The sequence below is a fragment of the Aethalodelphis obliquidens genome, unplaced genomic scaffold, assembly GCF_003676395.1.
Source record: "Aethalodelphis obliquidens isolate GAN/ISIS:26980383/991018 unplaced genomic scaffold, ASM367639v1 scaffold1, whole genome shotgun sequence".
Classification (NCBI taxonomy): Eukaryota; Metazoa; Chordata; class Mammalia; order Artiodactyla; family Delphinidae; genus Aethalodelphis; species Aethalodelphis obliquidens.
This window is the reverse complement of record NW_020837945.1, coordinates 11197258-11223930: the sequence shown is the minus strand read 5'-3', so window position 1 is coordinate 11223930 and position 26673 is coordinate 11197258. Positions and strand designations below refer to the sequence as shown.

The window sequence follows — 26673 nt, the reverse complement described above, 5'->3', positions numbered from 1 at the left end:
ATTCCTTGGCTTGTAGACACGTCACTGTAGGCTCTGCCTCTGTCGTCATGTGGCGTTCCTTCTGTCTGTCTCTGTGTAGTCTTCTTATAAGCATGCCAGTCATATTGGACTAGGGCCCGCCCTAATTGAATATGACTTTGTCTTAATTAGATTGCATCTGCAGAGACCCTATTTCCAAACAAGTCCCCTTCAGAGTTACCAGGGATAGGGCTTGAACATATTTTTTTAGGGGACAACACTGTCTAACTGGAGTGAGATCACGAGGCCACGAGGACCCTGGGGATCTTCCCCATGAAGCTGTACAGGCTTCCCCAGACCTGGACTAAATTGTCCCCATGGTTGTGTTTTGCAGGGTGTTCAGACTTACACCTCTTGGATATGTTGACCCCAACTGAGAGAAAGCGACAGGGCTACATCCACGAGCTCATTGTCACGGAGGAGAACTATGTGAATGACCTGCAGCTGGTCACGGAGGTAAGGGCAGCTGGGGGTGCTGGGGCAGGGTGGGGGGCACTGGCAGAGGGTGGGGAAGGCAGCGACTCTGTCAAGGAGGGCTGGGTCCTGATTCCCAGTGTGAGAAGCTTTCTGAGGTACGGGAGCATCAGGACGGTACATCACAGAGGAGAGTCTTACCCAAGAGAAGATGCTTAATTCTCATCCGCGGCCACGGACTCAATTCTCATCTGTGAGTCCTACCCACAGAGGGGCAGAGACCCTTCAAGCCAGGGATAGATGAGCCTGTGAGGAGTGCATGAGCGGGGACACACGGGCTGTGAGGTGGGAGTCTGAGCTCGGCTCAGAGAACTTGCAGCTCAGCCACCAGCTAATTGATGCCATAGAGCATCATCTCCCTGGCCCTCAGCAGTGACATCTGAAAGATGGCAGTCATCTGCTGATATCTTGGTTATTCCTCATGCTACGTATTACCCACCAGAAAAATCTGTTGCAGAGAATGAAGATGTTTCCTCCCGGCACCCCGTGCGTACCCTCCCTCCCCCGTCCTGGACGATGTCTCATTTTGGCTCTCCTCCCAGGGAGCTGTTGAAGGGCCTTGTCTGCCTAGTCCAGAGGATGGGGAGGTGCAGAGTTGGGAAGTTCTGCTTTTCAGGAAGCCTTTGGTCCATACTCATGGGAGGTTGCCATATTAGGAGACAGGGGTTTGCAGAGCTGGACGTCGGGATCACCCTACAGTTTGAAAAGTACCATCATCATTTGGGAACCCCTGTACCCCAACTATTGTGAAACCATCTCCTCTGATAGTCTTAACGACCCCGAAAGGCATTGCTCGGTTACCCAGTGTTGATGAGTACAGGATGCAGGATGAGTTGATGGCCCCCAAGGCCATCATTCATGCTTAGGGAGCATCGGTATGAAGAGGTGTCCCTTTCTCAAGACATGTGACTGTCACTAAATATACAGTCTTGGATGTCTAGGCTGTGAATGTCACCCTCTTAGATACGGTACGTTGTGCAGTGGCCTGGTATATGCCAGGTTCAACATCGGCTTAAAGACTCATGAAGTGCTCTGGGCTCCCAGGGATCAGCCTCAGCCTGCCCCGGTCCCTAAGGTACCTTCCAGCGAGTGGCCTGCCTGCAATGGCAGCTATGACCTCTTTCTAGGCAGGGGCTCACCACGTGGGGCTCAGTCAAGACCTGTGGTCTGCTGTGAGTTGCCCACCCACGCGGAACTTGGTGACGCTCCTCAATTTCCTGGAGCCCCGGAGGGGGGCAGCGCCCACCTGGTACCAGGCCTTCACTCACTGGCTCCGTCCCAGGCCCAGCCCAGGCTGCGGGCAGAGCAGAGGAGTCCATCCTGTTCCCAGGCTGCTGGTTGGGGGCCCGGCTGCCAGGGCTGCTCCCCTGGGCTTCCTGAGGCTTGTCTGTGCAGCCGATGCTGGGAGCAGGAATGCGGGAGTGCCCCCCACCCCATGCATCTCTCGGCCCTCCACTTCCCCCCTGTGCCCAATTCCCCACCGTGGCAGGTGAGGGCTTGAGAGCCTTTGTCCAGACCCCCTGCTGAGTCCTGGCGGAGTTAAGGCCTGTCCTCCAGGGTTTAGTGGGCCTCCTTGTAAAACAGTGTGGGCCTGATGGGAACCCACCAGCCCCCATAGACCCCGGCAGAGGGAGGGCCACCTGCTTCAGAAACTCTGCAGCTTCTGGGCCTCCCAGCCAAAGCTGCAGATGCCTCGGTCCTTCCCGTGGCTCTGAACAGGCCGGTGTGTGCGTGCGTTTGAGTTTTAAGCTAACTGTTTGCTTTCTGTACTGCTTCGTTTTCTGCATCTGTAGATCTTTCAGAAACCCCTGATGGAGTCTGAGCTGCTGACAGAGAAAGAGGGTGCTATGATTTTTGTTAACTGGAAGGACCTGATTATGTGTAATATCAAACTGCTGAAGTAAGCCTCTTCTCTACCCCAGCCCGCCTTAGCCCTCGCGCACCGGCCCTGCCACGCGGCTTCGTCCGTGTGTCCCCTCCGTGCATGCCGCCCTGTGTTTCTTTCTGCCTCTCTTCCTCATTTCCACTCACGAGAACCATCGCTCTTTCTTGCCCTGGTGCTTTCTGGAAACACACCCCCAATTTTTCACTGGGGAGAACGGATTGCTCAGGCATCCCGGTTCCTGCTTTTACCGTGGTTCTAGAATGAACAGAGCTGGGCCAATTCTGGCTCCTAATCGCTGGCCAGCTCCATCCAGGCGGGGGGCAGCCCCCCATGCCTCAGACCCTGGTTCCATTGGGGGAATGTTGGTCTCTTGAGACTCTCTTGGCTCCTGAAGATGGGAAACGGTGGGACCGCGCATGGCCACGGTCAGCGGCAGTTCTCAGCATAGGCCTCTGAGGAGCTGGCCTGGAGCGGTTGCTATTTTATTTATTCCTGTTTTAATTCTCAGAGGCAGCTGCAGGGCCAGGGAGAAACACTGGGCCAGGAGTCTGGAGACCTGGGTTTGGAGCCCAACTTGCTGCCCTTCCTCAGTTTCCCCACCGGTAAAAGGAAGGGATTGGATTACATCATCACAAAAGTCCTTTCCAGTTCTTAAAAGAACTTCCAAATCTGTGTCCACCAGGCCCTCGGTATAACATCATTTGCTAGAAAACAGATGAAGTCTGTGGTGATCCTGGGGGCCAGGAGGAAGCACAGGCCCTGGGAACTGGTGTCCATTCCAGCTCTCTAGGTTCATATAATCGGGAAGCAGCTATTCCCTGAATGTGGTCCCTGGGATTTTATAAAGGGATTTCAGGTCCCCACTTTCCTGAGTGTGTTTGGGAGTCGATGAAGGGATGGACAGAGAGGTGGATGTGAAGAAAAACTATAACGTCTTCTGTCTCTATGTTCTAGAAGACGTTAATCAAAGATGACGGCATGGGGGTGGCTTGGAGAAAGTATTTCCATTACCCCCCTTGAGAAGCATATTGTAGAGGTTTCTAGCGTAGGTCTGGGTCAGACTCTTGGGCTCACACCCTGCTGTTGCCTACCTGCTTTGAGCAAGTCGCCTATGCTCCCTGGGCCTCAGTGTCCTCATCTGTAAAATGGGGGTGATAATAGTATCTACCACGTACGGTTCTCCTTAGGGAGCATTTAGACAGCGATTGCCTGGTCCCTCGTAAGTGCTGGGCTTGGGCCCCAGGGTGGGCTGAGCACCCACTCTTGCCTTGGAGAGAGGCTGCCTTGTCACTTGGGGCAGGTGGGCTAGTTAACCCCTGAACCTACAAGTACTAAACCTCAAGTGTTGGAGACAGGTTGTTTTGAAATAGATGAAGAGGTTTTCTGTTGAACATATACCTACAAGTTAACACCTCTTTCCTTGGGCGGCTGCATGGGGGTGGGGAGGCAGGAAATGTGTCTGATGTTCCCGAGTGACACCCCTCCCCAACCCTCCCAGCATCGGCGCTCCCCATGCCTTTCTGTTGTCTCTGTACTTTTAACCCTCCGTCCTGCTCCTGTCAGGAAAGCAGAAGCCCCTTTCCTGAGCTCTGTCAGGGCCAGGCCTGCGTGTTCCTTCCTCCCATTAGCGCTGATGGGCTCCACAGCCCCGGAGGTAGGAATTGAGAACGCTCTTGCAACCGTGGAAACGAGGCTCAGAGAGGTTGAGTGACTTGTCCAAAGTCACACAGAAGCCGATCAGGGTGCCCCGGGCTGCTCAGTGGACAACGCCCAGGGTCCCACTAGGGGTTCCACCCTGTCCTGCCCTCGATGGAAAGAAGGTGAGACCAGGAGGCAGACGTCTCAAGTTTTCATCTGGGCTCCAGCGCCTTCTAACTCGTTTTGGGCAGTTACCTCGGGCAGATAACTCCCCACCCCTTTGTTTTAGAGCTTGTAAAATTGCAGTCAGGGCGCCTGCCCTGTCTAGCATGCAAGGTTATCCCAGGGAGCAAGGAGATCAGGTGTACAGCTGGCAATCATGGCACCAGCGGGCACAGACACCCCCTCTCCCATCACAGGTACGCTCTGCGCCTTCCTCTGATGACCTGATTGGTTAGTTGGGCTGATCTTTTCATTTTCCAGATAAAATACTTGTATTTAGCAGGAGTTTTCCAGGGACCTGATTTCTTTCTTCCTTTCTTTTCTTTTTTTTTTTTCCTTTTCAAGATCTTATTATGAACATTTTCAAACATACCAGAAAAAATTGAAAGAATTTTATGGTGAGCGCCCATATTGTAGATTATACAATTTTGCTGCATAGACTTAATTTCTTTGTGCAAAGGACTAATCCCAATGATGGGAAGATTTAGGACTCCTGGCAGGATGGAAGAAGATGAAGAGAACTTAAGGCAGCTCTCCCTGGAAGGCTGCAGTGGGCAGCCACGTATCTCTCACTCCTGATACAAGGGCCAGCGACTCCTTGTACTTAGAGGGGGGACGTAGGATTTATCAAACAGATAAATAAGAAACAAATAAAATGATCATAAAAGGGATCTACCTGGGGCACACAGACTTCCTACTAATGCCGCCTCTGGTTGGGGGTTAAAATGGATGGTTGACTGTCTCACCTGTGAGCAGAGAGCTGAGAAGTTTGCCTTCAATGAGCAGAGTAGGGGAGAAGAATCTAGAACATTTTAAAGTTAAGAGCTAGGCGCAGGCCCCTAGGGGTGGCTGTTAGAAGTGATAGCAGTAGGGACGCAGAAGTGAGATAGGGTGTGTAGAACCAGGTACTGCAGCTGTTTTTTTAATCAAGATCCTTTCCTGCCTCCTTGCTTGAAAAATAAATAAATGAAAGAGCTTCTCCCCCCCCCAAAAAATGTTTTTCTTAAATATTAAGTATTCAGTGTTCTTTTTAACTTAAGAAGAATAGCCATGATTTTATTTTAGGCAGAAAAACAAAGAAAACTAAAAAGTGAAAAAGATACCTTGTGGGGTAAAGACAGGGTGGGGAGAAGGAAAGAAGGGGCTTTGGGTGGGAGTGGGCAGGGTGAGAGGAAAGGAGGGAGAGGCTTGAGGAAATGAAGAGGAAGGACAGAAGGGAAGGGAAGAGCAGAGGGGCCATGGAAGCCCCCCTTGGTGGGATGGCAGGAGCTGCTTCTGGAGTGAGGACAGGCCAGGAGCCCCGAGCAGCTTGAGGGGAGGCGGGGCTGGGCACGGTGCTTGTTCTCACATGCGGTTCTTGCAGACTGTGGGCTCTGGAGACCAGGGCTTCCTGCCACCCATGAGCTGTGTGACTCTGGTCAAGTCACTCGATTTCTGCATGCCTCGGTTTCCCCAACTGTCAATAGGGATAATAAGTCATATAGGTGACACATAGGCCACGTTCATAAAGGCCAGCTCTCTTGACCATCCCCTTGATCTGCGAACTTCAGAGGGCTACTCATTCGGTCAGCAAATGTCAGGCTCTCTGATGTGTTCATTAGCTGACCTTGACTCCATAGACCTCTATATGAGATTACAGATCAGCTCACCCAAGGGCGGGGCTGAGGCTGCAGCAATGGACTCATGTGATCCCTGAGCCTGGTGATGTGCCCTGTTTCAACCCACTCAAACTCAGTCCTCAGAAGCCTTGCCTGTACGGTAGAACATCCCAGAAGTTGACTCACAGTTCAACCTAACAGGTGCCTGGTCCATAGCAGGGGCCTGATTTTAGGTCTGTCTCGCAGGTGAACAACTCAGGTCTCCAAGCGTGGGCCTCCAGAACCCAGGAACTGGCTTAACTTCCTCAAGACAGGGATGATCTGCGTGTGATCTTTTTTCTTTTCCCTTTTTCTTCTCTCCCCATCATTAAAAAAAATAAATAAAAGGAGGGGAGCAGGTGAACTTACTCTTATTCCCTTGCAGAAAGATTGTGTTGCTCCTCATTGGAAAATCATGGAATGATGGAATTTCTTCCCATTTCCGTCCATAGCAAGTTTGTAACATCGTTATTCAGCACTCTCATCCCCCAGAATTGGTAGTGACATAACCCTTGAGTAAATTTCTACACACTGGGAGATATTCCACACCAACCCTCCAATGAGCAGTGGCCACCTGGCCATCCTGAGGGTACCAACCTGCCATTCCTCACACCCCAGGCAGCCAGCGCAGACCAGCATCTCTCTCCACAAGGGCACCTGCTTGAGGGGGAGTGGCTCATTGTTTGGACCACATAACGCACTGTCCCTAAAGTTTTTCTCCTTGGCTTGTTTCCCAGTCCAAAGATTTTTTTTTTCTTTAACCAAAAATGTAGGAGAAAGAAAATAAAGTGATCTGAAGTTTTTAATACAAAGATTGCAGAGCCTTCTTAGAATTATATAGCCCTACCCATGACCTTGAAAGCAGCCAGAGGAATTCATAGTAACATCCTCCCAGCCTTATGTAAAAATCCCATATCATACCATTCTGTTCCTTCCATCCATCCATCCATCCATCCATCCATCCATCCATCCAGGCATCCAGCCATCCAGCCGTCCATCATCCATAATCACCAGGGTAGGCAGAACACACCCATGGCCTCATATGTCGAGGTCCTGCCCTTATAGTACATTGCTATCCTTGCTGCATAAAAGCTTGGTGCCATGCCCTTCTTATAGATGCTGGGTTAGGAGTTGACATACGAGTTAGAAGGGTGGGATGCACAGTCCTGATTGTTATGGTCTTGAACACTCAGATGCAGCTGGACTCCTGAACAAACACTTTCCAGTCCCTCTAGTCCCTTCTCAGCTTCCAGGATATAAATTGTTTGAGTCTATGACCCATTATCATATGAATAGGCTTCTCTCTTCAGAACTCCTCTTAATCCAGTCAACTTCAAATTAGCCACAGCGATGGAGCAGTGAACCAGAGAATGGCACAGATTGTTCAGACAATCATTTATACCTGGCTTTCGTGAACATAATGGGATTGTTTTTCTGTGGCAGTTGATTTACCATCTTGATTATGTTTTGTTTGGTCTGAAATTGAGCCTCCATGGCCCCTGGCAACAGCAGCTTCCCTTGGGTAGCACTGGCCCCGGAAACAGGTTCAGTGTTGGGGCCATACCAGCCTGGACAGATCAACCATAAAGTGAGACATCCACCCAGGGATCCTGTCTGAGTTATTCAAAAACAGGATTCCATATATTTCCACAAGAAAAAATTGTCTTTTATGCTGACTTGTTCAGCAAAGTTGTGTTTTTTTATTTTAAGTTTTTCTTCCTAAGAGCCAGCAAACAGACTTCATGTCAAAGAAAAATGCCCCAGTGATACCTCTTTGTAGCACTAGACTCATTTCTTTTCCTGTTCCTTGTCTGCCACATAGATGCTTTAGTGGCCCTGGGTTTGTGCCCCTCACACACATCCCATTTCTGTACCACCTAGAAGTGTGCTGTGTACACGTCAGAGAGCGTGAAGAGGGCGCTCACTTCTCGTGTTTCTGTGCAGAGCGCTGAGAGTTCGCAAGAAGATGTCTGGGGAGAAGATGCCTGTGAAGATGATCGGGGACATCCTGACTGCCCAGCTGCCACACATGCAACCCTACATCCGCTTCTGCAGCTGCCAGCTCAACGGGGCTGCCTTGATCCAGCAGAAGACAGATGAGGCCCCCGACTTCAAGGAGTTTGTCAAAGTAAGGAGCCCAGGCTGAGCTGAGTCTCTGCCCCCGCCGAGTGGCCGTCTTCCAGCAGCTGGGCATGTGAGGGGCTGATTCACACATTTACAGAAGGCCAACAAGGGTGAGGTCCCGGCTGAACAGTAGGGGCTGCCTCTTGCTGGCGACTGGCTGGGACCAAGGGGGTGGGCTTGGAGAGGAGGGACCAGTGCTGGCCTAGAAGCTCTGCCTTGGCTAGGTGTGAGTGGTGTTATTTGAATACACGTTTAAATCCTCCATCTCAATTTTAGGCCTAGGAGGGCTGGTGGGTCTCAGGTTTCCTATTCTGTTTAATCTGAGCATCCTCAGTTCTTTGCTGCTCTCTGCCCTTCACCTGCAAAGGGAATGGCCAGCAATCCCAATGGACCCTTTGTTTTTTTCCCAATTGGTTCTTTTTGATGGGCTCAAGCTCTAAGAAGCCCATGGGGGTGAATGTGGGATGCCAGGACCTCTGCCTTGGAGGATAACAAGGGTCTGGAGAGCCATGTGCCCACCAAGGGACATTGTGGGGAAGTGGGCCCCATGCTGCTGGAGACCCCAGGCTTTGGGTCTACTGCCCTTCGCTGGGGTGGGTCCCTGCTGGCCAGGCCAGCCCATGCAATCAGCCCCAACCTCTCCCAGAGGGGAAGAAAAAAGAGAATAAAATAACGTCTGCTAAACAGGCACATTTTGATGAACAGACAGCAAAATAATCATACTAATGACAGGCTTATCTTTGTACCTCCTGCATTTTGGGGGCAGGCCTTTCCCACTCCCCTGAGTAACCAAGTTTGTGGAGTCATCACTGGGAGGGGAAAATGCCATCTCTTCTCAGCCGTAGCATCAGATGTTCTTGTTCTTTCTTTTTCACCCTATTTCTCAATATTAAATGCTCTGATTTTCTACCCAATGAGTGGGGCATCTAAGGGAAGAAACACTGCTATGAAGTAGGCCTAGGGTGGGCTGGAGACTGGAGAGCAGATACTGGGCTGCCAGGTGCCATGGGCCACCTGGGGTTCCAGCCAAGGGCCGCAACCTCCCTGGGTGCAGGCAGGATGAGTTCATCACTGGATGTACTTGAACTTGAGGAAAATGCTGACACCAGCCCAGGAGGGGCCTTGTTGCCCCTCCCCTTCTCACCCCTCCCCTCATCCCCTCTCCCTGCCTTATTCCTGTGGGACTTTGACATGCCTTTGCCTGCTGCAAAGTGTTCCTGGAATAATGGTGTCCACGGATGGAGCAGGTTCAGGCACTGACAGGTCCCAGGGCTTGGGGTCCAGGTCATGGCATTAAACCTGTTCCTAAGACATTAAACCTTTGAGAGCTGTCACCATATAACCCCTGTGACTTGTAGACAGGGTCACCTTTTGGAGGTAAAAGAACTCTTGTCCTCCAGTCAAGTTGACAAAAGTGGTGGAAGGAGAGGCAGGGAGTCCAGAGTGGAGATAACCACAGCCCCTGGGACTGGGGGCCTGACCCTCATGTCTCGGCTTCACCAACCCTACCCTTCTGGGGCTCCCACCGGCGAGTGCAGGCTTCACCCAAAACAGATAGTGAGATCCGGCCAGGCGCTTCCAGCATCTCTGGGACTTAAGGGGGATTTTTGTTCTGACCCTATAGTCTTGTGACTCTCCTTGCTCCTGGGAATGTTATAAAGTTTTGGTAGGTATCCAGAGGAAATATTCTCTGTAAAGCCAGAATCTCATCTCTGGAAGTAAGGAACCGCATGTCCCATGGAAGGTCCACTGGATCTGGGGAGCAGGGGTCAACCCTGCAGCTGAGTCACATCCAAGGTAGATTCCCACTCTCCATCTGGAACGTGCCTCCTCCTGGCTTGGGGATAACCAGCCCGGCTCTTCCAGCTCCGGTTCCTCAGCTGTCATTCAACTAAATGAGACAATGTGATGGGTGGGGAGTCCTGAATAACATCGATGTTGATGTCACTGACCAGATTTTGCAAACTTCTTAAGTACATTTAAAAAAATCTCTTATTGCAGAGACTGGCCATGGACCCTCGCTGTAAGGGAATGCCACTCTCTAGTTTTATACTGAAGCCTATGCAACGGGTAACGAGATACCCACTGATCATTAAAAATGTAAGTAGCTGTCTTGCCTTTTCAAGTAGAGGAATGCTTTCCCAGCAGGTCAGGAATCTGGGGCCATGGGCAGGTTAGCCAGCCAACGCACCTGGTATCTATTGTGTAGAAATCTTATACCAACAGGCTGCAGGAGGCATCTACTTGGTAACTCAGAAAGAAAAGCTGGCTTATCATGAAAAGAGCTAATAATACACAGCCTTCAGCTGTGCAACCAAGTGGCCTCCACCTTCTAAGTCGGAACATGAGAGCTCAGTTCTTTTCCTAATACAGGCAGAGTGTGTTTAGGCCTTGGTTTTCCTAGTAAGAAAGAGAGAAAGAAATATAGTTTCCACCACTCATCTTCAGAAAGCCATTGTGAGATACTCTATGTTGATATTAGATGATTGTTTTTCTCCTGTCATTTTAAGAAAGCCAATACCAAAAGAAAAGAATAGAAAAATTAGGGTTTCAACATGCCCATCTGTAAAGTGAGTGAGCAGACTTAGACATCCTCTGAGCCTGTGACTCTATAACCACAGGGAGGAAAGCTCCTGGAGAGAAGTTTTAGATCTGGTTCCTTTCAATGGAGAATTTAGAAACCCAGATCTAGACACTGGTGTGCTCACTGATACTGAGGTGTTGTTGCCTTTTGAGTCTCTCAGTGGCCAAGCCAGGCAATATATATATGTGTATATATTCATACCCACATATTTACATAACATAAGTGTGCAAACATATTTATTTCAAGATTTATATATATTATAATATGTATTAAAACCCATGAGTTTACACCAGTACTTCCTGTTCTAATCTAGTATCATGGAATTTATTCTAGCCTTTCCCCTTTCTCTGTATATAACTCTCTTCTCCATGAGAAGCCTGGCTCTCATTATCCTCAATAGATTTACTTATTTGCTGAATCCCCTTATATGTAGCAAATTTCCCTCTCATATACGCCAGTTCCTCAGTCCAAGCCCAGTTTGACCCCACAAAATACACTGTGGCCACATTGGTTAAGTTAAAGAATTAGTTTTTGTTTGTTTGTTTAGTTCTGTTTTTTTGCGGTATGCGGGCGTCTCACTGTTGTGGCCTCTCCCATTGCGGAGCACAGGCTCCGGACGCGCAGGCTCAGCAGCCCTGGCTCACGGGCCCAGCCGCTCCGCGGCATGTGGGATCTTCCCGGACCAGGGCACGAACCCGTGTCCCCTGCATCGGCAGGCGGACTCTCAACCACTGCGCCACCACAGAAGCCCTAAAGAATTAGTTTTGAAAGAAGCTTTCAATCTACTGTTTCCTTTTCTCCAACTTGACAGTTACTGTTAAACTAACTCAACACCTTTCTTTACTTCCCCCAATATTTAGTTGGGAATGAAGTTGGAAACAAGCTTTTTAAGTTCTAAGGGCTTCCCTGGTGGTCCAGTGGCTAAGACTCCACACTCCCAGTGCAAGGGGCCCAGGTTTGATCCCTGGTCAGGCAACTAGAGCCCACATGCTGCAGCAAAGATCCTGCATGCTGCAACTAAGACCTGGAGCAGCCAAATAAATAAAATAAATATTAAAAAAAATAAAATAGGTGTTCTAGATCTAGCTAATGGGGAGAAAAACAAAAACAAGAAAAGGACTGAGAGACATAAATATCAAAAAAGAAAAATCAAATTATCATTCTTTGCAGAAACATGATTGTTACCCTAGAGAACCCAAAAGAACGAACTGAAAACTAGCAAACCTAAGAAGAGAATTTTTAAAGTTGGCCAGTTATAACATACATATGGAAAACTGTAAAAATACTAAGATTAAATATTCTTTATAATACTGAGGTGGAGAAATTCTTAGCATGGCACCAAAGACAGAACTTTAAAAAATTTAGAGTTGTAGCAACTTGAAAAAAATTTTTTTTCCTCTGGGAGAAACCTAGAGGTTCATTAAGGAGAGTAGTTAAATAAAGTGGTGAGTCTATACTATGAAAGAGACTTTTTTATATTAGCTGGAATGATATCTAGAAAATGCTGTTAAGTTAAAACAAAACAAACCAACCAAACAAACAAAACCCCAAAACAACCTTTCACAAGCAATCCTACAATATGGTCCATTTTGCAAAACTGAGGAAAAACTCTGTGTGACTGTTAAATGTATGTGGAGCATCTGAAGGGAAATAAAGGGATGCCCTTAAGCCTGGGTACAGTTACCTCTGAGGCAGGAGAGCAAAGGGGATAGAGCACAGTTGTTATCTATACTTCCGTGTTGTTTGACTCTTGCATATCAAGAATGTGTTAATATTATTTGAATAAACGTTTTTCTTAAAAAATGTTGTGTAACAAAATATAATGAACATTAAAAGACAAATGACAGATATAAGCTGAGTAAACAGATTTTAACTGTATATAAGAAGATACTGAAATACACATGGATTATCTATCTATCTATCTATCTATCTATCTATCTATCTATCTATCTATCTGTCATCTCAAGCACTCTTATAACTCAGAATGAAAAAGACAAATACCCTAATAGAAAAATAGGTAAAATATACAACTAGACATTTCTGAGAGGAGTGTAGAATAGCGGTAAAGAACATGCTGTCATCTTCAATGAGGTGTCGTGCAGAAGTCTGCCGTGGAATCTGTGATCTGACGCGTTAGACACAAAGCCTCTGCACACGACCCCCTATAAGCACATGAAACTGGACAGAGAAGAAGAGTCACAACTATTGCCCTCGAGCTGAGGTGTCACTGTCACCATTTCTCATGAGAAAGTCTGGTCTGAAGTGCAGGGGGGAGGCCTCTGAACGTGGCCCTCTATGAGCAAGTGGAACTAGACTGAGCACAGAGGAAAAGAAAAAAAGCCGTGGGGCTGACAGGGTCTAGGTGCTCCGTCTGGGTGTCAGGCCTGAGCCTCTGAGATGGGAGAGCTGAGTTCAGGACACTGGTTCACCAGAGACCTCTCGGACCCACATAATATCAAATGGCGAAAGCTCTCCCACAGATCTCCATCTCAACGCCAACACCCAGCTCCACTCAACAACCAGCAAGCTACAGTGCTTGACACTCTATGCCAAACAACTAGCAAGACAGGAACACAACCCCACCCATTAGCAGAGAGCTGCCTAAAATCATAAGAAGGCTACAGACACCCCAAAACACCCACTGGATGTGGTCCTGCTCACCAGAAAGACAAGATCCAGCCTCATCCACCAGAACACAGGCACCAGTCCCCTCCACCAGGAAGCCTACACAACCCACTGAACCAACCTTAGCCACTGGGGCAGACACCAAACACAATGGGAACTATGAACCTGCAGCCTGGGAAAAGGAGACCCCAAACACAGTAAGTTAAGCAAAATGAGGATGCAGAGAAACACACAGCAGATGAAGGAGCAAAGTAAAAACCCACCAGACCAAACAAATGAAGAGGAAATAGGCAGTCTACCTGAAAAAGAATTCAGAGTAATGATGGTAAAGATGATCCAAAATCTTGAAGATAGAATGGAGAAAATACAAGAAACGTTTAACAAAGACCTAGAAGAACTAAAGAGCAAACAAACAATGATGAACAACACAATAAATGAAATTAAAATTTATATAGAAGGAATCAATAGCAGAATAACTGAGGCAGAAGAACGGATAAGTGATCTGGAAGATAAAATAGTGGAAGTAACTACCACAGAGCAGAATAAAGAAGAAAGAATGAAAAGAATTGAGGACAGTCTCAGAGACCTCTGGGACAACATTAAATGCACCAACATTTGAATTATAGGGGTCCCAGAAGAAGAAGAGAAAAAGAAAGGGACTGAGAAAAAATTTAAAGAGCTTATAACTGTAAACTTCCCTAATATGGGAAAGGAAATAGTTAATCAAGTCCAGGAAGCACAGAGAATCCCATACAGGATAAATCCAAGGAGAAACACGCCAAGACACATATTAATCAAACTATCAAAAATTAAATACAAAGAAAAAATATTAAAAGCAGCAAGGGAAAACCAACAAATAACATACAAGGGAATCCCCATAAGGTTAACAGCTGATCTTTCAGTAGAAATTATGCAAGCCAGAAGGGAGTGGCAGGACATATTTAAAGTGATGACAGGGAAGAACCTACAACCAAGATTACTCTACCAGCAAGGATCTCATTCAGATTCAACAGAGAAGTTAAAACCTTTACAGACTAGCAAAAACTAAGAGAATTCAGCACCACCAAACCAGCTTTACAACAAATGCTAAACTTCTCTAAGCAGGAACTTCAAGAGAAGGAAAAGACCTACAATAACAAACCCAAAACAATTAAGAAAATCGTAATAGGAACATACATATCGATAACTACCTTAAATGTAAATGGATTAGATGCTCCAACCAAAAGACATAGACTGGGTGAATATATACAAAAACAAGACCCGTATATGTGCTGTCTACAAGAGACCCACTGACATAGACTGGGTGAATGGATACAAAAACAAGACCCGTATATATGCTGTCTACAAGACACCCACTTCAGATGGAAGTCTGTAGGGACACATACAGACAGAAAGTGAGGGGATGGAAAAGATATTCCATGCAAATGGAAATCAAAAGAAAGCTGTGGTAGCAATTCTCATATCAGATAAAATAGACTTTAAAATAAAGACTATTACAAGAGACAAAAAAGGACACTACATAATGATCAAGAGATCAATCCAAGAAGAAAATATAACAATTGTAAATATTTATGCACCCAACATAGGAGCACCTCAATACATAAGGCAAATGCTAACAACCATAAAACGGGAAATCAACAGTAACACAATTATAGTAGGGAACTTTGACACCTCACCTTCACCAGTGAACAGATCATCCAAAATGAAAATAAATAAGGAAACACAAGCTTTAAATGATACATCAAACAAGATGGACTTAATTGATATTTATAGGACATTCCATCCAAGAACAACAGAATACAGTTTCTGCTCAAGGGATCATGGAACATTCTCCAGGATAGATCACGTCTTGGGTCACAAATCAAGCCTCAGTAAATTGAAGAAAATTGAAATGTATCAAGTATCTTTTCCGACCACAGCTCTATGAGATTAGAAATGAATTACAGGGAAAAAAACCGTAAAAAACACAAACACATGGAGGCGAAACAATACACTACTAAATAACCAAGAGATCACTGAAGAAATTAAAGAAAAAAATCAAAAAATACCTAGAAACAAATGACAATGAAAACATGATGACCCAAAACCTATGGGATGCAGCAAAAGCAGTCCTAAGAGGGAAGTTTACAGCAATACAATCCTACCTCAAGAAACAAGAAAAATCTCAAATAAACAACCTAACCTTACACCTAAAGCAGTTAGAGAAAGAAGAACAAAAAACCCCAAAGTTAGCAGAAGGAAAGAAATCATAAAAATCAGATAAGAAATAAATGAAAAAGAAATGAAGGAAACAATAGAAAAGATCAATAAAACTAAAAGCTAGTTCTTTGAGAAGATAAACAAAATTGATAAACCATTAGCCAGACTTAACAAGAAAAAAAGGGAGAAGACAAATCAATAGACTTAGAAATGAAAAAGGAGAAGTAACAACTGACCCTGCAGAAATACAAAGGATCATGAGAGATTACTACAAGCAATTATATGCCAATAAAATGGACAACCTGGAAGAAATGGTAAAACTCTTAGAAAATTCTACCGTCTGAGACTGAACCAGGAAGAAATAGAAAATATAAACAGACCAATCACAAGCACTGAAATTGAGACTGTGATTAAAAATCTTCCAACAAAAGCCCAGTCAGATGGCTTCACAGGTGAATCCTATCAAACATTTAGAGAAGAGCTAGCACCTATCCTTCTCAAACTCTTCCAAAATATAGCAGAGGGAGAAATACTCCCAAACTCATTCTACGAGGCCACCATCCCTCTGATAGCAAAACCAGACAAAGATGTCACAAAAAAAGAAAACTACAGGCCAATAACACTGATGAACATAGATGCAAAAATCCTCAACAAAATACTAGCAAACAGATTCCAACAGCACATTAAAAGGATCATACACCATGATCAAGTGTGGTTTATCCCAGGAATGCAAGGGTTCTTCAATATATACAAATCAATCAATGTGATACACAATATTAACAAACTGAAGGAGAAAAACCACATGGTCATTTCAATAGATACAGAAAAAGCTTTTGACAAAATTCAACACCCATTTATGATAAAAACCCTCCAGGAAGTAGGCATAGAGGGAACTTATCTCAACATAATAAAGACCATATATGACAAACCCACAGCCAACATTGTTCTCAGTAGTGAAAAACTGAAACCATTTCCAGTAAGATCAGGAACAAGACAAGGTTGCCCACTCTCGCCACTTTTATTCAACATAGTTTTGGAAGTTTTAGCCACAGCAATCAGAGAAAAAAAAAAAAAGAAATAAAAGGAATCCAAATTGGAAAAGAAAAAATATAACTGTCACTGTTTGCAGATGACATGATACTATACATACAGAATCCTAAAGAAGCTATCAGAAAATAACTAGAGCTAATCAATGAATTTGGTAAAGTAGCAGGATACAAAATTAATGCACAGAAATCTCTTGCATTCCTATACACTAATGATGAAAACTCTGAAATAGAAATTAAGGAAACACTCTCATTTACCATCGCAACAAAAAGAATAAAATACCTAGGAATAAACCTACCTAGGGAGACAAAAGACCTGTATGAAGAAAACTGTAAGACACTGATGAAAGAAATTAAAGATGATACCAACAGATGGAGAGATATACCATGTTCTTGGATAGGAAGAATCAACATTGTGAAAATGACTATACTACCCAAAGAAATCTACAGATTCAGTGCAATCCCTATCAAATTACCATTGGCATTTTTTACAGAACTAGAACAAAAAATCTTAAAATTTGTATGGAGACACAACAGACCCCAAATAGCCAAAGCAGCCTTGAGGGGAAAAAAGTGGAGCTGGAGGAATCAGACTCCATGACTTTAGACTATACTACAAAGCTACAGTAATCAACACAATAGGGTACTGGCACAAAAACAGAAATATAGATCAATGGAACAAGATAGAAAGCCCAGAGATAAACCCATGCACCTATGGTCAGCTAATCTATGACAAAGGAGGCAAGGATATACAATGGAGAAAAGACAGTCTCTTCAATAAGTGGTGCTGGGAAAATGGATAGCTACATGTAAAAGAATGAATTCAGAACACGCCCTAACACCATACACAAAAATAAACTCAAAATGGATTAAAGACCTAAATGTAAGACCAGACACTATAAAACTCTTAGAGGAAAACATAGGAAGAAAACTCTTTGACATAAATCACAGCAAGATCTTTTTTGATCCACCTCCTAGAGTAATGGAAATAAAGACAAAAATAAACAAATGGGACCTAATGAAACGTCAAAGCTTTTGCACAGCAAAGGAAACCATAAATAAGACGAAAAGACAACCCTCAGAATGGGAGTAGTTATTTGCAAATGAATCAACAGACAAAGGATTAATGTCCAAAATATATAAATAACTAATGCAGCTCAATATTAAAAAACAGTCAACCAAATCCAAAAATGGGCAGAAGACCTAAATAGACATGTCTCCAAAGAAGACATACACATGGCCAAGAAGCACATGGAAAGCTGCTCAACATCACTAATCATTAGAGAAATGCAAATCAAAACTACAATGTGGTATCACCTCACACCGGTCAGAATGGCTATCATCAAAAAATCTACAAAAAATAAATGCTGGAGAGGGCATGGAGAAAAGGGAACCCTCTTACACTGTTGGTGGGAATGTAAATTGATACACAGATGTCGAGAATGGACCTGAGGATGCAGGGAGTGGGAAGGGTAAGCTGGGACGAAGTGAGAGAGTGGCATGGACATATATACACTACCAAATGTAAAATAGATAGCTAGTGGGAAGCAGCAGCATAGCACAGGGATATCAGCTTGGTGTTTTGTGTCCACCTAGAAGGTGGGATAGGAAGGGTGAGAGGGAGATGCAAGAGAGAGGAGATTTGGGGATATATGTATATGTATAGCTGCTTCACTTTGTTATACAGCAGAAGCTAACACAACATTGTAAAGCAATTATACTTCAATAAAGATGTTAAAAAAAATAATTACAGAAAATGATGTCAGGCACCAGGCTGCTTGTGTTTGAATCTTGGTACCACTCCTGTGTGCCCTTGGGCAAGTTACTTAACTTCTCTGGGCCTCAGTTCCCTTATATGTAAAATAGATATGCTAATAGTACCTACTGCATAGGGTTGTGAGAAATCAACTGAGTGAATATATGTATGTCTGGCTCCTACTAAGCTGTATATAAATGTTAGCTTTATCATTTAGTGTACTTATGTCCTAAGTGTACACAAAATTCAAATTCTCTGGTAATAAAAGAAATGCATAAGCAAACAAGAAAATACTTGCTTTTGGCTTGCCAGGTAGGCATATATTGAGAAGATTGTGAGTCCTCAGTGTTGGCAAGTTTGCTTGTGGAAGGTAGACTGGTTCAGCCTTTTGGAGGGTGATGTATACATCAAACTCCACGCTCTCTTTGGCTCAGCACTACCATCTCTAGGAATTTATTCTAAAGAAATAATCAGAGAAATATTGAAAAATTGGAAACATTAAGTTTTATGGGAAGGAAGCTGCTTAAATGCATTGTGGTTCATCCTTACAATGACATATTATAGAATCTTTAAAAATGATGCTCTATATACTTCAATTAAAAAATAATAAAATGATGATCTAGGTCCATATAAAGTGGACACTAAATGCTGTGCTATAACTGACATGAAATGGGAAAGAAGCAAGTACAAAATGGTACAGTGTAGTATGGTAGCATGATCCAATGTTTATTTTTTTTAAACTATATGTATTTATATCTATGCAGAGTGTATTAATGAATAGATAGGCAGAGGTTATTTCCTGATGGTGCAATTATGGGTGGTTTTTTTTATAACTTTCTAAATTTTATACAATAATAATTTTACAATGAGAAAAAACATAAACCTATTTTCATTTTGAAAAACAAAAAACAAACAAAAAAAGAATTCACACAATTCAGCTATGTGGGCTTCCTGTCGAGAGCAGTTGTCCTCAGTCTTGGCTGTACGTTAGACTCACACAGGGAGCTCTAGAAAATTCCGATGCTTGAGTCCCACCCCTGGGGATTCTGTTATGGTCAGAGTTGAGGCATCAGGACTTTTCAGAGGGACTCTATGTACACCCAAGATCCACCCGGGACTGGGGTTGTTGTTTGGAGATGATTGGTGGACACACAGGACCCAGATTGGGTGTTTTCCTCAAACTGGGTGCCTCCTTAGGACTTTAAACCAAAGTATACCCTAGGGATGAGATATTATTCAGGGTAAAACCCACTTGACTTATTTGTATATGGACAAGACCTGGGCAGGTACACCCTCCACATAATCCTACTACATTGCAAAGATGGGTTAGGACCTTTCTTCATTCTTAGTGTCTTTCCTCAGTATGACTGTTCTCAATGTCCTCAAAGTCCTTTGAGAATCTGATGGTAACTGCTGTCACTTACTGAGCACCTTCAAAGGGCCAGGTACTTTGCAAAGTGCTTTACTTGTATCAAGCCATTTAGTCCTCCAAACAACCTTATGAAGGAGGTGCTATTAGTTTCCCCATTTTTCATATTAGGAAAATGAGGCTCAGAATATTTATGTGACTGACCCATATCATAGCTGGTCAGTGGCAGGGCAGGGATTTTAACCCAGGAGGTCTTGCTCTAGAGCTGGCACTTTTAACCACTGGCTTGGAATAATTTATCCAGAAAAATGCCTTTGCTCAGATGCACCCATTAGCATGTAGTTCCATGGGTCCATAGATGCCTACAGCTGTGCATGGACCCAGGAAAGAGCCATTCTCCAGGGAGAAAGCCACATGTGGTGCGATATTGCCCTTGCTGTAGCCACTGCCCTCCTCATACCCCAAGTATAGATAATGTGGCAGCCCCTGCCCCCCCAAGGGTCCCCTGCCAACAAAGAGTGGTCATCTCTCTCCATGTCATTGCCAAGGTGCGTGCTTAGAGCTTCAGTTGCTCTTATGGGCACTGTTCAGGAAAGGTCTGTGCTATGCCCTGCCTCTGTTGGGTCTGGCCCTCCAGGACAGTGAACCACAGGCTCACCCACACTGCCTAAGGATGTTGTCTTCTGTTCTCCAATATAGATACTGGAAAACACTCCTGAAAACCACCCAGACCACAGCCATTTGAAGCACGCCCTGGAGAAGGCAGAGGAGCTGTGCTCCCAGGTGAACGAAGGGGTGCGGGAGAAGGAGAACTCGGACCGGCTGGAGTGGATCCAGGCCCATGTGCAGTGTGAAGGCCTGTCTGAGGTAGCGCCTTAGGGTGTGACCTGGGTCTCCCCCACTGAGCCTTGGAAGCTGGCCTGAAGGAGGACGAGAAAAAAAACATGAATGTCCTCCCTATTGGCCTCCAGTTTGCTAATTCTCTCTCCAGCTGCTTCTAATCTGCTGTTTAATCCATCTACTGAGTTTTTAAAATTTCAATTATTTTCTTTTACCCTTTCCAGCATTCTAGTTATTTTCTCTAATCTGCTGGTTTCTTTCTTGTCTTGGTCCTTTCACAAATGACCATGCTTCTCATTTGTTTCCTAACACATTTAAAATCTATTCTTGTATATTTCAGATCTGATCATTCCATTAACTCAGGTTATGAGTTTCACTGTTTTGTCTGTTGCTTCTGCTAGCTCTCACCACACATGTCTGTTTCTCTGTATGTACTTTGATTTTTGATTGTGAGCTCAACATTCCTTGGAACTTTATCTGTGGGATCTTTGAGGTCTGAAGTTGTATTCCTCCTGCAAGGGTTGCTAGCTACCAGGATCACCCTAAATTAGATATAGAGGGGTTTTCAGATCACACTAGTGTGTGAATTGTGGTTGTAAACTTAAATGAGAACTGCATTGTGGTTACACATTCTCAGGGACATTTTTTTTTTCCTCCACTTACACCAAGTTCAAAAACAAGCAAGCTTTCTTGGTCATCCCTTCTGTGCTGAGTTTACTTGTCATTCTTCCTTTGGAGTCCAGCGTTTTGGGATCTCCTGTTATCTCATGTGGGCCCTGGATATATCTCCTGTCTCTTGCACCCTCCATAGCCTTTAAAATGGAAGCTTAAGGTCACCAGATTTAAGAAAGACTCTCAGGGCTAAAGCCAGCTTAGGGACTTGTTTATCTTCCAGGGTTCACATTTTCATGCTGTTTTTGGCCTCTGCAAATTTCTTATTTTCATTTTTAATTTTTACCACCTCACTTGCATTTAAAAACTACAGTTCTATATTTTATTCGGTTTTGAAATTTTTCACTGGGTGAGTCAGAGTCTCTAGTCCACCATACTACCAGAAACAGAGTCTCTCCTGTAGTATTTGATTCTCTTCTTGTCCCTTATCTTTACTTTAGTCTCATTCATTCTTTCTGCCTGTTCTCACTCTCTTTCTCTTTGCCTCTGTACACACACACAGATACACACATACATACACACATTCATGCACACACACCATTGACTAGGGTTTACCAAAATGCCCAGGCAGACTGTCTCCCTCACCCACTCTTCCTGTGGCTCCTTCCTTCTTACAAGCTTCAAAGGCATTCACTACCTGAGGAAGTTACACCACTGCTTCCTCTCTGCCCTGCCTCCTGTCCCCCTTCTGTGAAGGTGTGGGATAACCAAAGTTATGGAAGCAGCCATGTGGAAACCAAGGTGATGGATGTGGGTTCCCATTTTGGAACTGTGTTGATAAGCAATCCAGGGGCATTCACTGGTTGGCTGGCTTACTTATTCATTCATTCATTCAATAAACATTTACTGCCCATGTGCCTTGCTCAGTACTAAACACTGAGAACATGGAAATCAATAAGATGTGACCTACGCCATCTCAAGAAGCCTACAGTCCTGGACCAAGTAGAGGGATCAAACCAATATTTACCACACAGTGTGAGACATCATGAGGCAGATCTAGGTGCCAAGTGCTGTTGGACACTCATGGAGGAAGGAACCGTCATGGAGGGATTCAGGGACATGTTGGAGAAGGTGACACTTGGCTGGGTGTTGAAGGATGAAGATACCTCTCCAGGAGAGAATCCAGGGGGAGGGCATTTCAGTGGAGGGCACAGCCTGTGCAGGACTTCGGTGAGCAATGTAGGGTGACAGGTGATAAGCTTTAAGGCAAGTTGAAACCAGGGCAAGGAAGGGCTGTGTATCATTCCAAGGAGCATTAACTTGATCCTGAAGACACTGGACATGAACAGCTCCTGAATCTGCCAGGCTGAAGTGCAACTGTGCACTTTTTCTTTTTTTTTTTCAATGTTCCCTATCTTTTTTCTTCCTTCCTCCCTTCTTTCCTTCCTTCCTTCCTTCCTTCCTTCCTTCCTTCCTCCCTCCCTCCCTCCCTCCCTTCCTTCCTTCCTTCCTTCCTTCCTTTCTTTTTGCCACACTGCGTGGCTTGCAAGATCTTAGTTCCCTGACCAGGGATCGAACCCAGCCCCAGCAGTGAAAGTACAGAGTCCTAACCAATGGACTGCTGGGGAATTCCCCTCACTGTGCACTTTTAAAGGGGTCCTTCCCTGAGTCTCAGGGCTGCAGTCACGGGACTCAGTGAGGCCTGTGTCTTCATCTTAGAACATTAAGAATAGGGAATTCCCTGGTGGTCCAGTGGTTAGGACTCCACACTTCCACTGCAGGGGCATGGGCTCAGAGGACTAAGATCCTGCATGCCACATGGCACAGCAATAAAAAACCCCTCAAAACATTAAGAATAAAATAAACTCTTGTCATTTGCTTTTTTGGGATGTATATACCCTCTTTGAAATAGACTGTTGTCCTTCTTTAGTGATCGATCCTTCCTGGCTGTTGTACACTAGCTTTCTGTATGGTCTGTTTTGTCTGTACAGTCAGGGTTCACAATCGTGGGGAGGGGGCGTGTTGGCTTCTGTTTCCTGGCCCAGATCTGGACACACACCGGTGATTAAGTTTCAAATAAATGCCGTCTTTGGCATTCTTGTCTTAAGATCAAGAACTATCAGGTCTGTTCCCAATTCACATATGTTCAGTGTTAGCCTGGCCAGTTGGAGGCTCTAACCTTTGAGTGTGAATAAACCACATCAACTCTATGTCATCGAAGTGAATTGCCAGATTCATTGCCCCCAAGTGGCTTGAACTCTCTCTTGGTGAGTAAAAAGGGCTAGATTGACATCCTTTGAAGGCTCTCTTTGTGGTGTCACCTTCAGTCTTTGGGGCTCCCTCAGAACCTCAGTGGGAGGTTAGAGGCCCTCGTCCCTCCTTGTACCTGAGAACAGAGTGGACTGGTCACTCTTCCTTGCTGCCTATAGGTCTCTGGTCATAGAGGCCCCACTGATTCTTTCTCCCACACTGGAGGCAGACAGGTAGCCAGCAGCATCTCTTGGGGAATGTGTGTTGTGAACTGTCACCTCTTCATTAATACTCTTCTCAGGGAGGTCTGTAGGGTTCATAGCTCTGGAGAGAGCCTCAGCCTTGAAGACTGCTGGATAGAGGATACCCCTGGGACCCAAGTGTGGGCAGGTGGAGACCCGAAGTTCTGACTCCTGCCTGGATCGTATCACTTCCTGGGCACAGCTGTGGCCTTCCCCTCCCTCAATCTCTCCCCTGCTATCCGAAAGGGTGGCCTTAGTGGGGTCATATCTTCTACAGTCTCCCCCTGCCCCTTTAGAACCTGCTCACAGTAGATGATAGAGCCCGGAGGTGGGGGGATGATAGAGCATGAGATGATGGAGCCCAGGGGGATGACAGAGCTGCGTTTCCACACTTAGATCTGTCTCCAAGTTTTGGGGAGTGGAAGGAAGAGAGCTGCCTGTCCCCTTCACATTTTCAGGACCAGTGAATTGGGTGAGATTTAATGGGCACCAACAGTGTCTGTTCTGCTTGGCTTCGAGGCATCTGTCAGCACCACTGAGTTTTGTAGTCCACCCATGTGGTAGGGGCCTGGACTCAAGCTGCGCCTGGGAAAGTAGCATTTGTCCTGTAGAACTGTACAGAGAGAGTCGCTGCTGCTTTCCAGAACCACGTAGGACTGTCTGAGCCTGTGCAGGGCCATCACTGGAGCTGGTTCACGCCACCTCCGGCGGACTAGCCTGCACACAGCACATACCCATCAAGGAGGGAGAGGGCTGAGTGTTTTCTTCCTGCTGCCCAGTTTCCCAAATAAACACAAGGGAGAAAAGCACCAGTCGCCCTGAGACACTGAGCAGACCTCAAGGGAAAGCATTTGGAATTATAGCCAACGTTCATCTTGACACGTGGAACCTCCAGAACCACGACTTTGACTTCTTGGCTCCAAAAGTCCCTGCCTGAAGTTTTCAAAGCAGTCCTTGATTCGAGCCTAAGTTACAGGCCTCAGACTCTGATGGAACCCATGCTTTCAGATGCAGAAAAACAAAACAGAACAAAACAAACAAAAAAAATGACCTCACTTCATCGTGTCTTCTTTGGGTTTTGTTTTCCTTTCTCAGCAACTTGTGTTCAATTCAGTGACCAATTGCTTGGGGCCACGCAAGTTTCTTCACAGTGGGAAACTCTACAAGGCCAAGAGCAACAAGGAGCTGTATGGCTTCCTCTTCAACGACTTCCTCCTGCTGACCCAGATCATAAAGCCCCTGGGCTCTTCGGGCACCGACAAAGTCTTCAGCCCCAAATCAAACCTGCAGTATAAAATGTACAAAACCGTAAGTTTGATTCTAGAGTGCACTATCAGGGTTGATGTTTGGGGGGAGGAGGAAGTTTCCAAAAGGAGCATTTCAGCAGGGTTTGGGGGCTGTGGCATACAGGAAGTGCAGGGGCTGAGACAGGATTTAGGGTGACCACAGCATCACGGGTCCAGCAGTATCAGAAAAGGAACGACGCTCAAATCAATTGACAAAACATCTATTAGCTGTCAAGTGGCTACTGTGGGTCCCCCAAATGTGTTGAAGGTATGCCTTGCCCTGGTGGGGTTCCCGGTCTAGTGTGGCAGGTGTGGGAAAGTTCGAGACTAGAACTCAAGCACCCACTTCCCGAACATTCCCAGATCTCCCTCCCAACTTCTCCAGATTGTTTGGAACATCTGTGCCCCTCACCTTTTTCCAGCAAAAGCCAGTCTAAATAGTCAACGTGTAGAGAATTTTCCTAAGCTGTTTATTTGGTCTGCTTCTACGTGCATGGCTGTGTTTGTGTGTCTTTGTGTCATGGGATATTGTTTTTCTGAACTTGTCTCTGTGTGGGTATTTTCACAGAAGAATTTTCTCTGAAGCAGCCGTTAGCTTTGTTTTGGGAAAAAGCACAATGTACTTATGTAGATTGCCACTAGCAGCTTTGTATGAACAACTTGGAGAGAATTGCTTGGAGGTAGAGTTGATGGAAACTGCTGATTAGGATATACTATGAGAAAAACAGACCCATCCATTCTTATTCTGGAGGACTTTAAAAATACCTGCAAAACGGAGGGGGGAAATCCATATTTATAATTTGCAGTATCTGAAAGTTAATATGAACACAAAATCATTATTCTGGTATAGTTTACTGAAACATCCTCCCACCCCCGCCGCAGACACACACACACACACACACACACACACACACACACACCCTTCACCCTCAGTCTAGTTTATTAGAACACGTGCACGTAAGCACACACACGTACTCATAGTTTATTGCAATACACGGCCCCCAGTCTGGTTTTGTAATGGCTGTGCATTATTTTTCAGCCTATTTTCCTAAATGAGGTTCTAGTAAAATTGCCCACTGACCCTTCCGGGGATGAACCCATCTTCCACATTTCCCACATTGACCGAGTCTACACCCTCCGAGCAGAAAGCATAAACGAAAGGTAAGACCTGCCTCCTCACTGGCACTGGGCGCCCAGGTCCCACCAGGTGTAGGACAGATGTGGGACATTTAATTAATCAGCAGGTCCCAACGTTCCTTCAGTTGCAATGCCACCCCCTCTGGCTGGAGGTGGGGTGGGGGCATGAGGGTGGAGCGGTCTTAATACGTTTTTCTAGAGCCTCTCGGAAGTTTGACCCATGGCATGAATTTTGCAAAGTAAAAGACATTGAAATGAATTTTGCTTGAGAATGTTTTAAAAAGCAATTTTCAGAGTTTGAGATAAATGGAGCATCTCATTTCCCAAGGTTTCCCAGGTGGCAGAAACCAGTAGGAAAGTGATTTGGGGATGGATAGGACCACCTAATCCTGACCCCCTCCTCAGCTGGCTCCCCTGGACAGACGTTCTGGATCCTAGAACTGTGGGCATTTTTGCTTTAATCTCTTCTTCAAGGTTCTGCCCCGGAGCCAAATGAAACAGATTATTTTCTGAAGGGTGAACTTGACATACGACCTACAGCATTCCAAGAGCATTTGTGCCAAAAAGCAGGAAATTGGCTAAAGTCGTCATGCATATGCTTCTCAGGAAAAGGAAGGCGAAAACATCACGCCAAGATGTTGGGGAAAGCCAAGATGCTTTCCCCAGCGTGTGTGTGCTCTTTCACAGAAAGTGGTTCCTTATCTGGGAAATGGTTTCTTTCCTTGGATG

The 26673-nt window shown here is 45.4% G+C and overlaps 1 protein-coding gene across 1 annotated transcript; it reads left to right on the top strand.

Annotated features, from left to right (window-relative positions):
• Positions 1–358: 358 nt before the first annotated feature.
• LOC113614218 (intersectin-1-like) lies at positions 359–26440 on the top strand. Its single transcript, XM_027095936.1, has 7 exons — positions 359–474; positions 7819–8002; positions 10000–10098; positions 20277–20444; positions 24617–24829; positions 25847–25968; positions 26419–26440. The coding sequence occupies exons 1-7, from the start codon at positions 452–454 to the stop codon at positions 26438–26440; spliced, it is 831 nt and encodes a 276-aa protein (XP_026951737.1). The 5' UTR covers positions 359–451.
• The last annotated feature ends 233 nt before the right edge of the window (positions 26441–26673 follow it).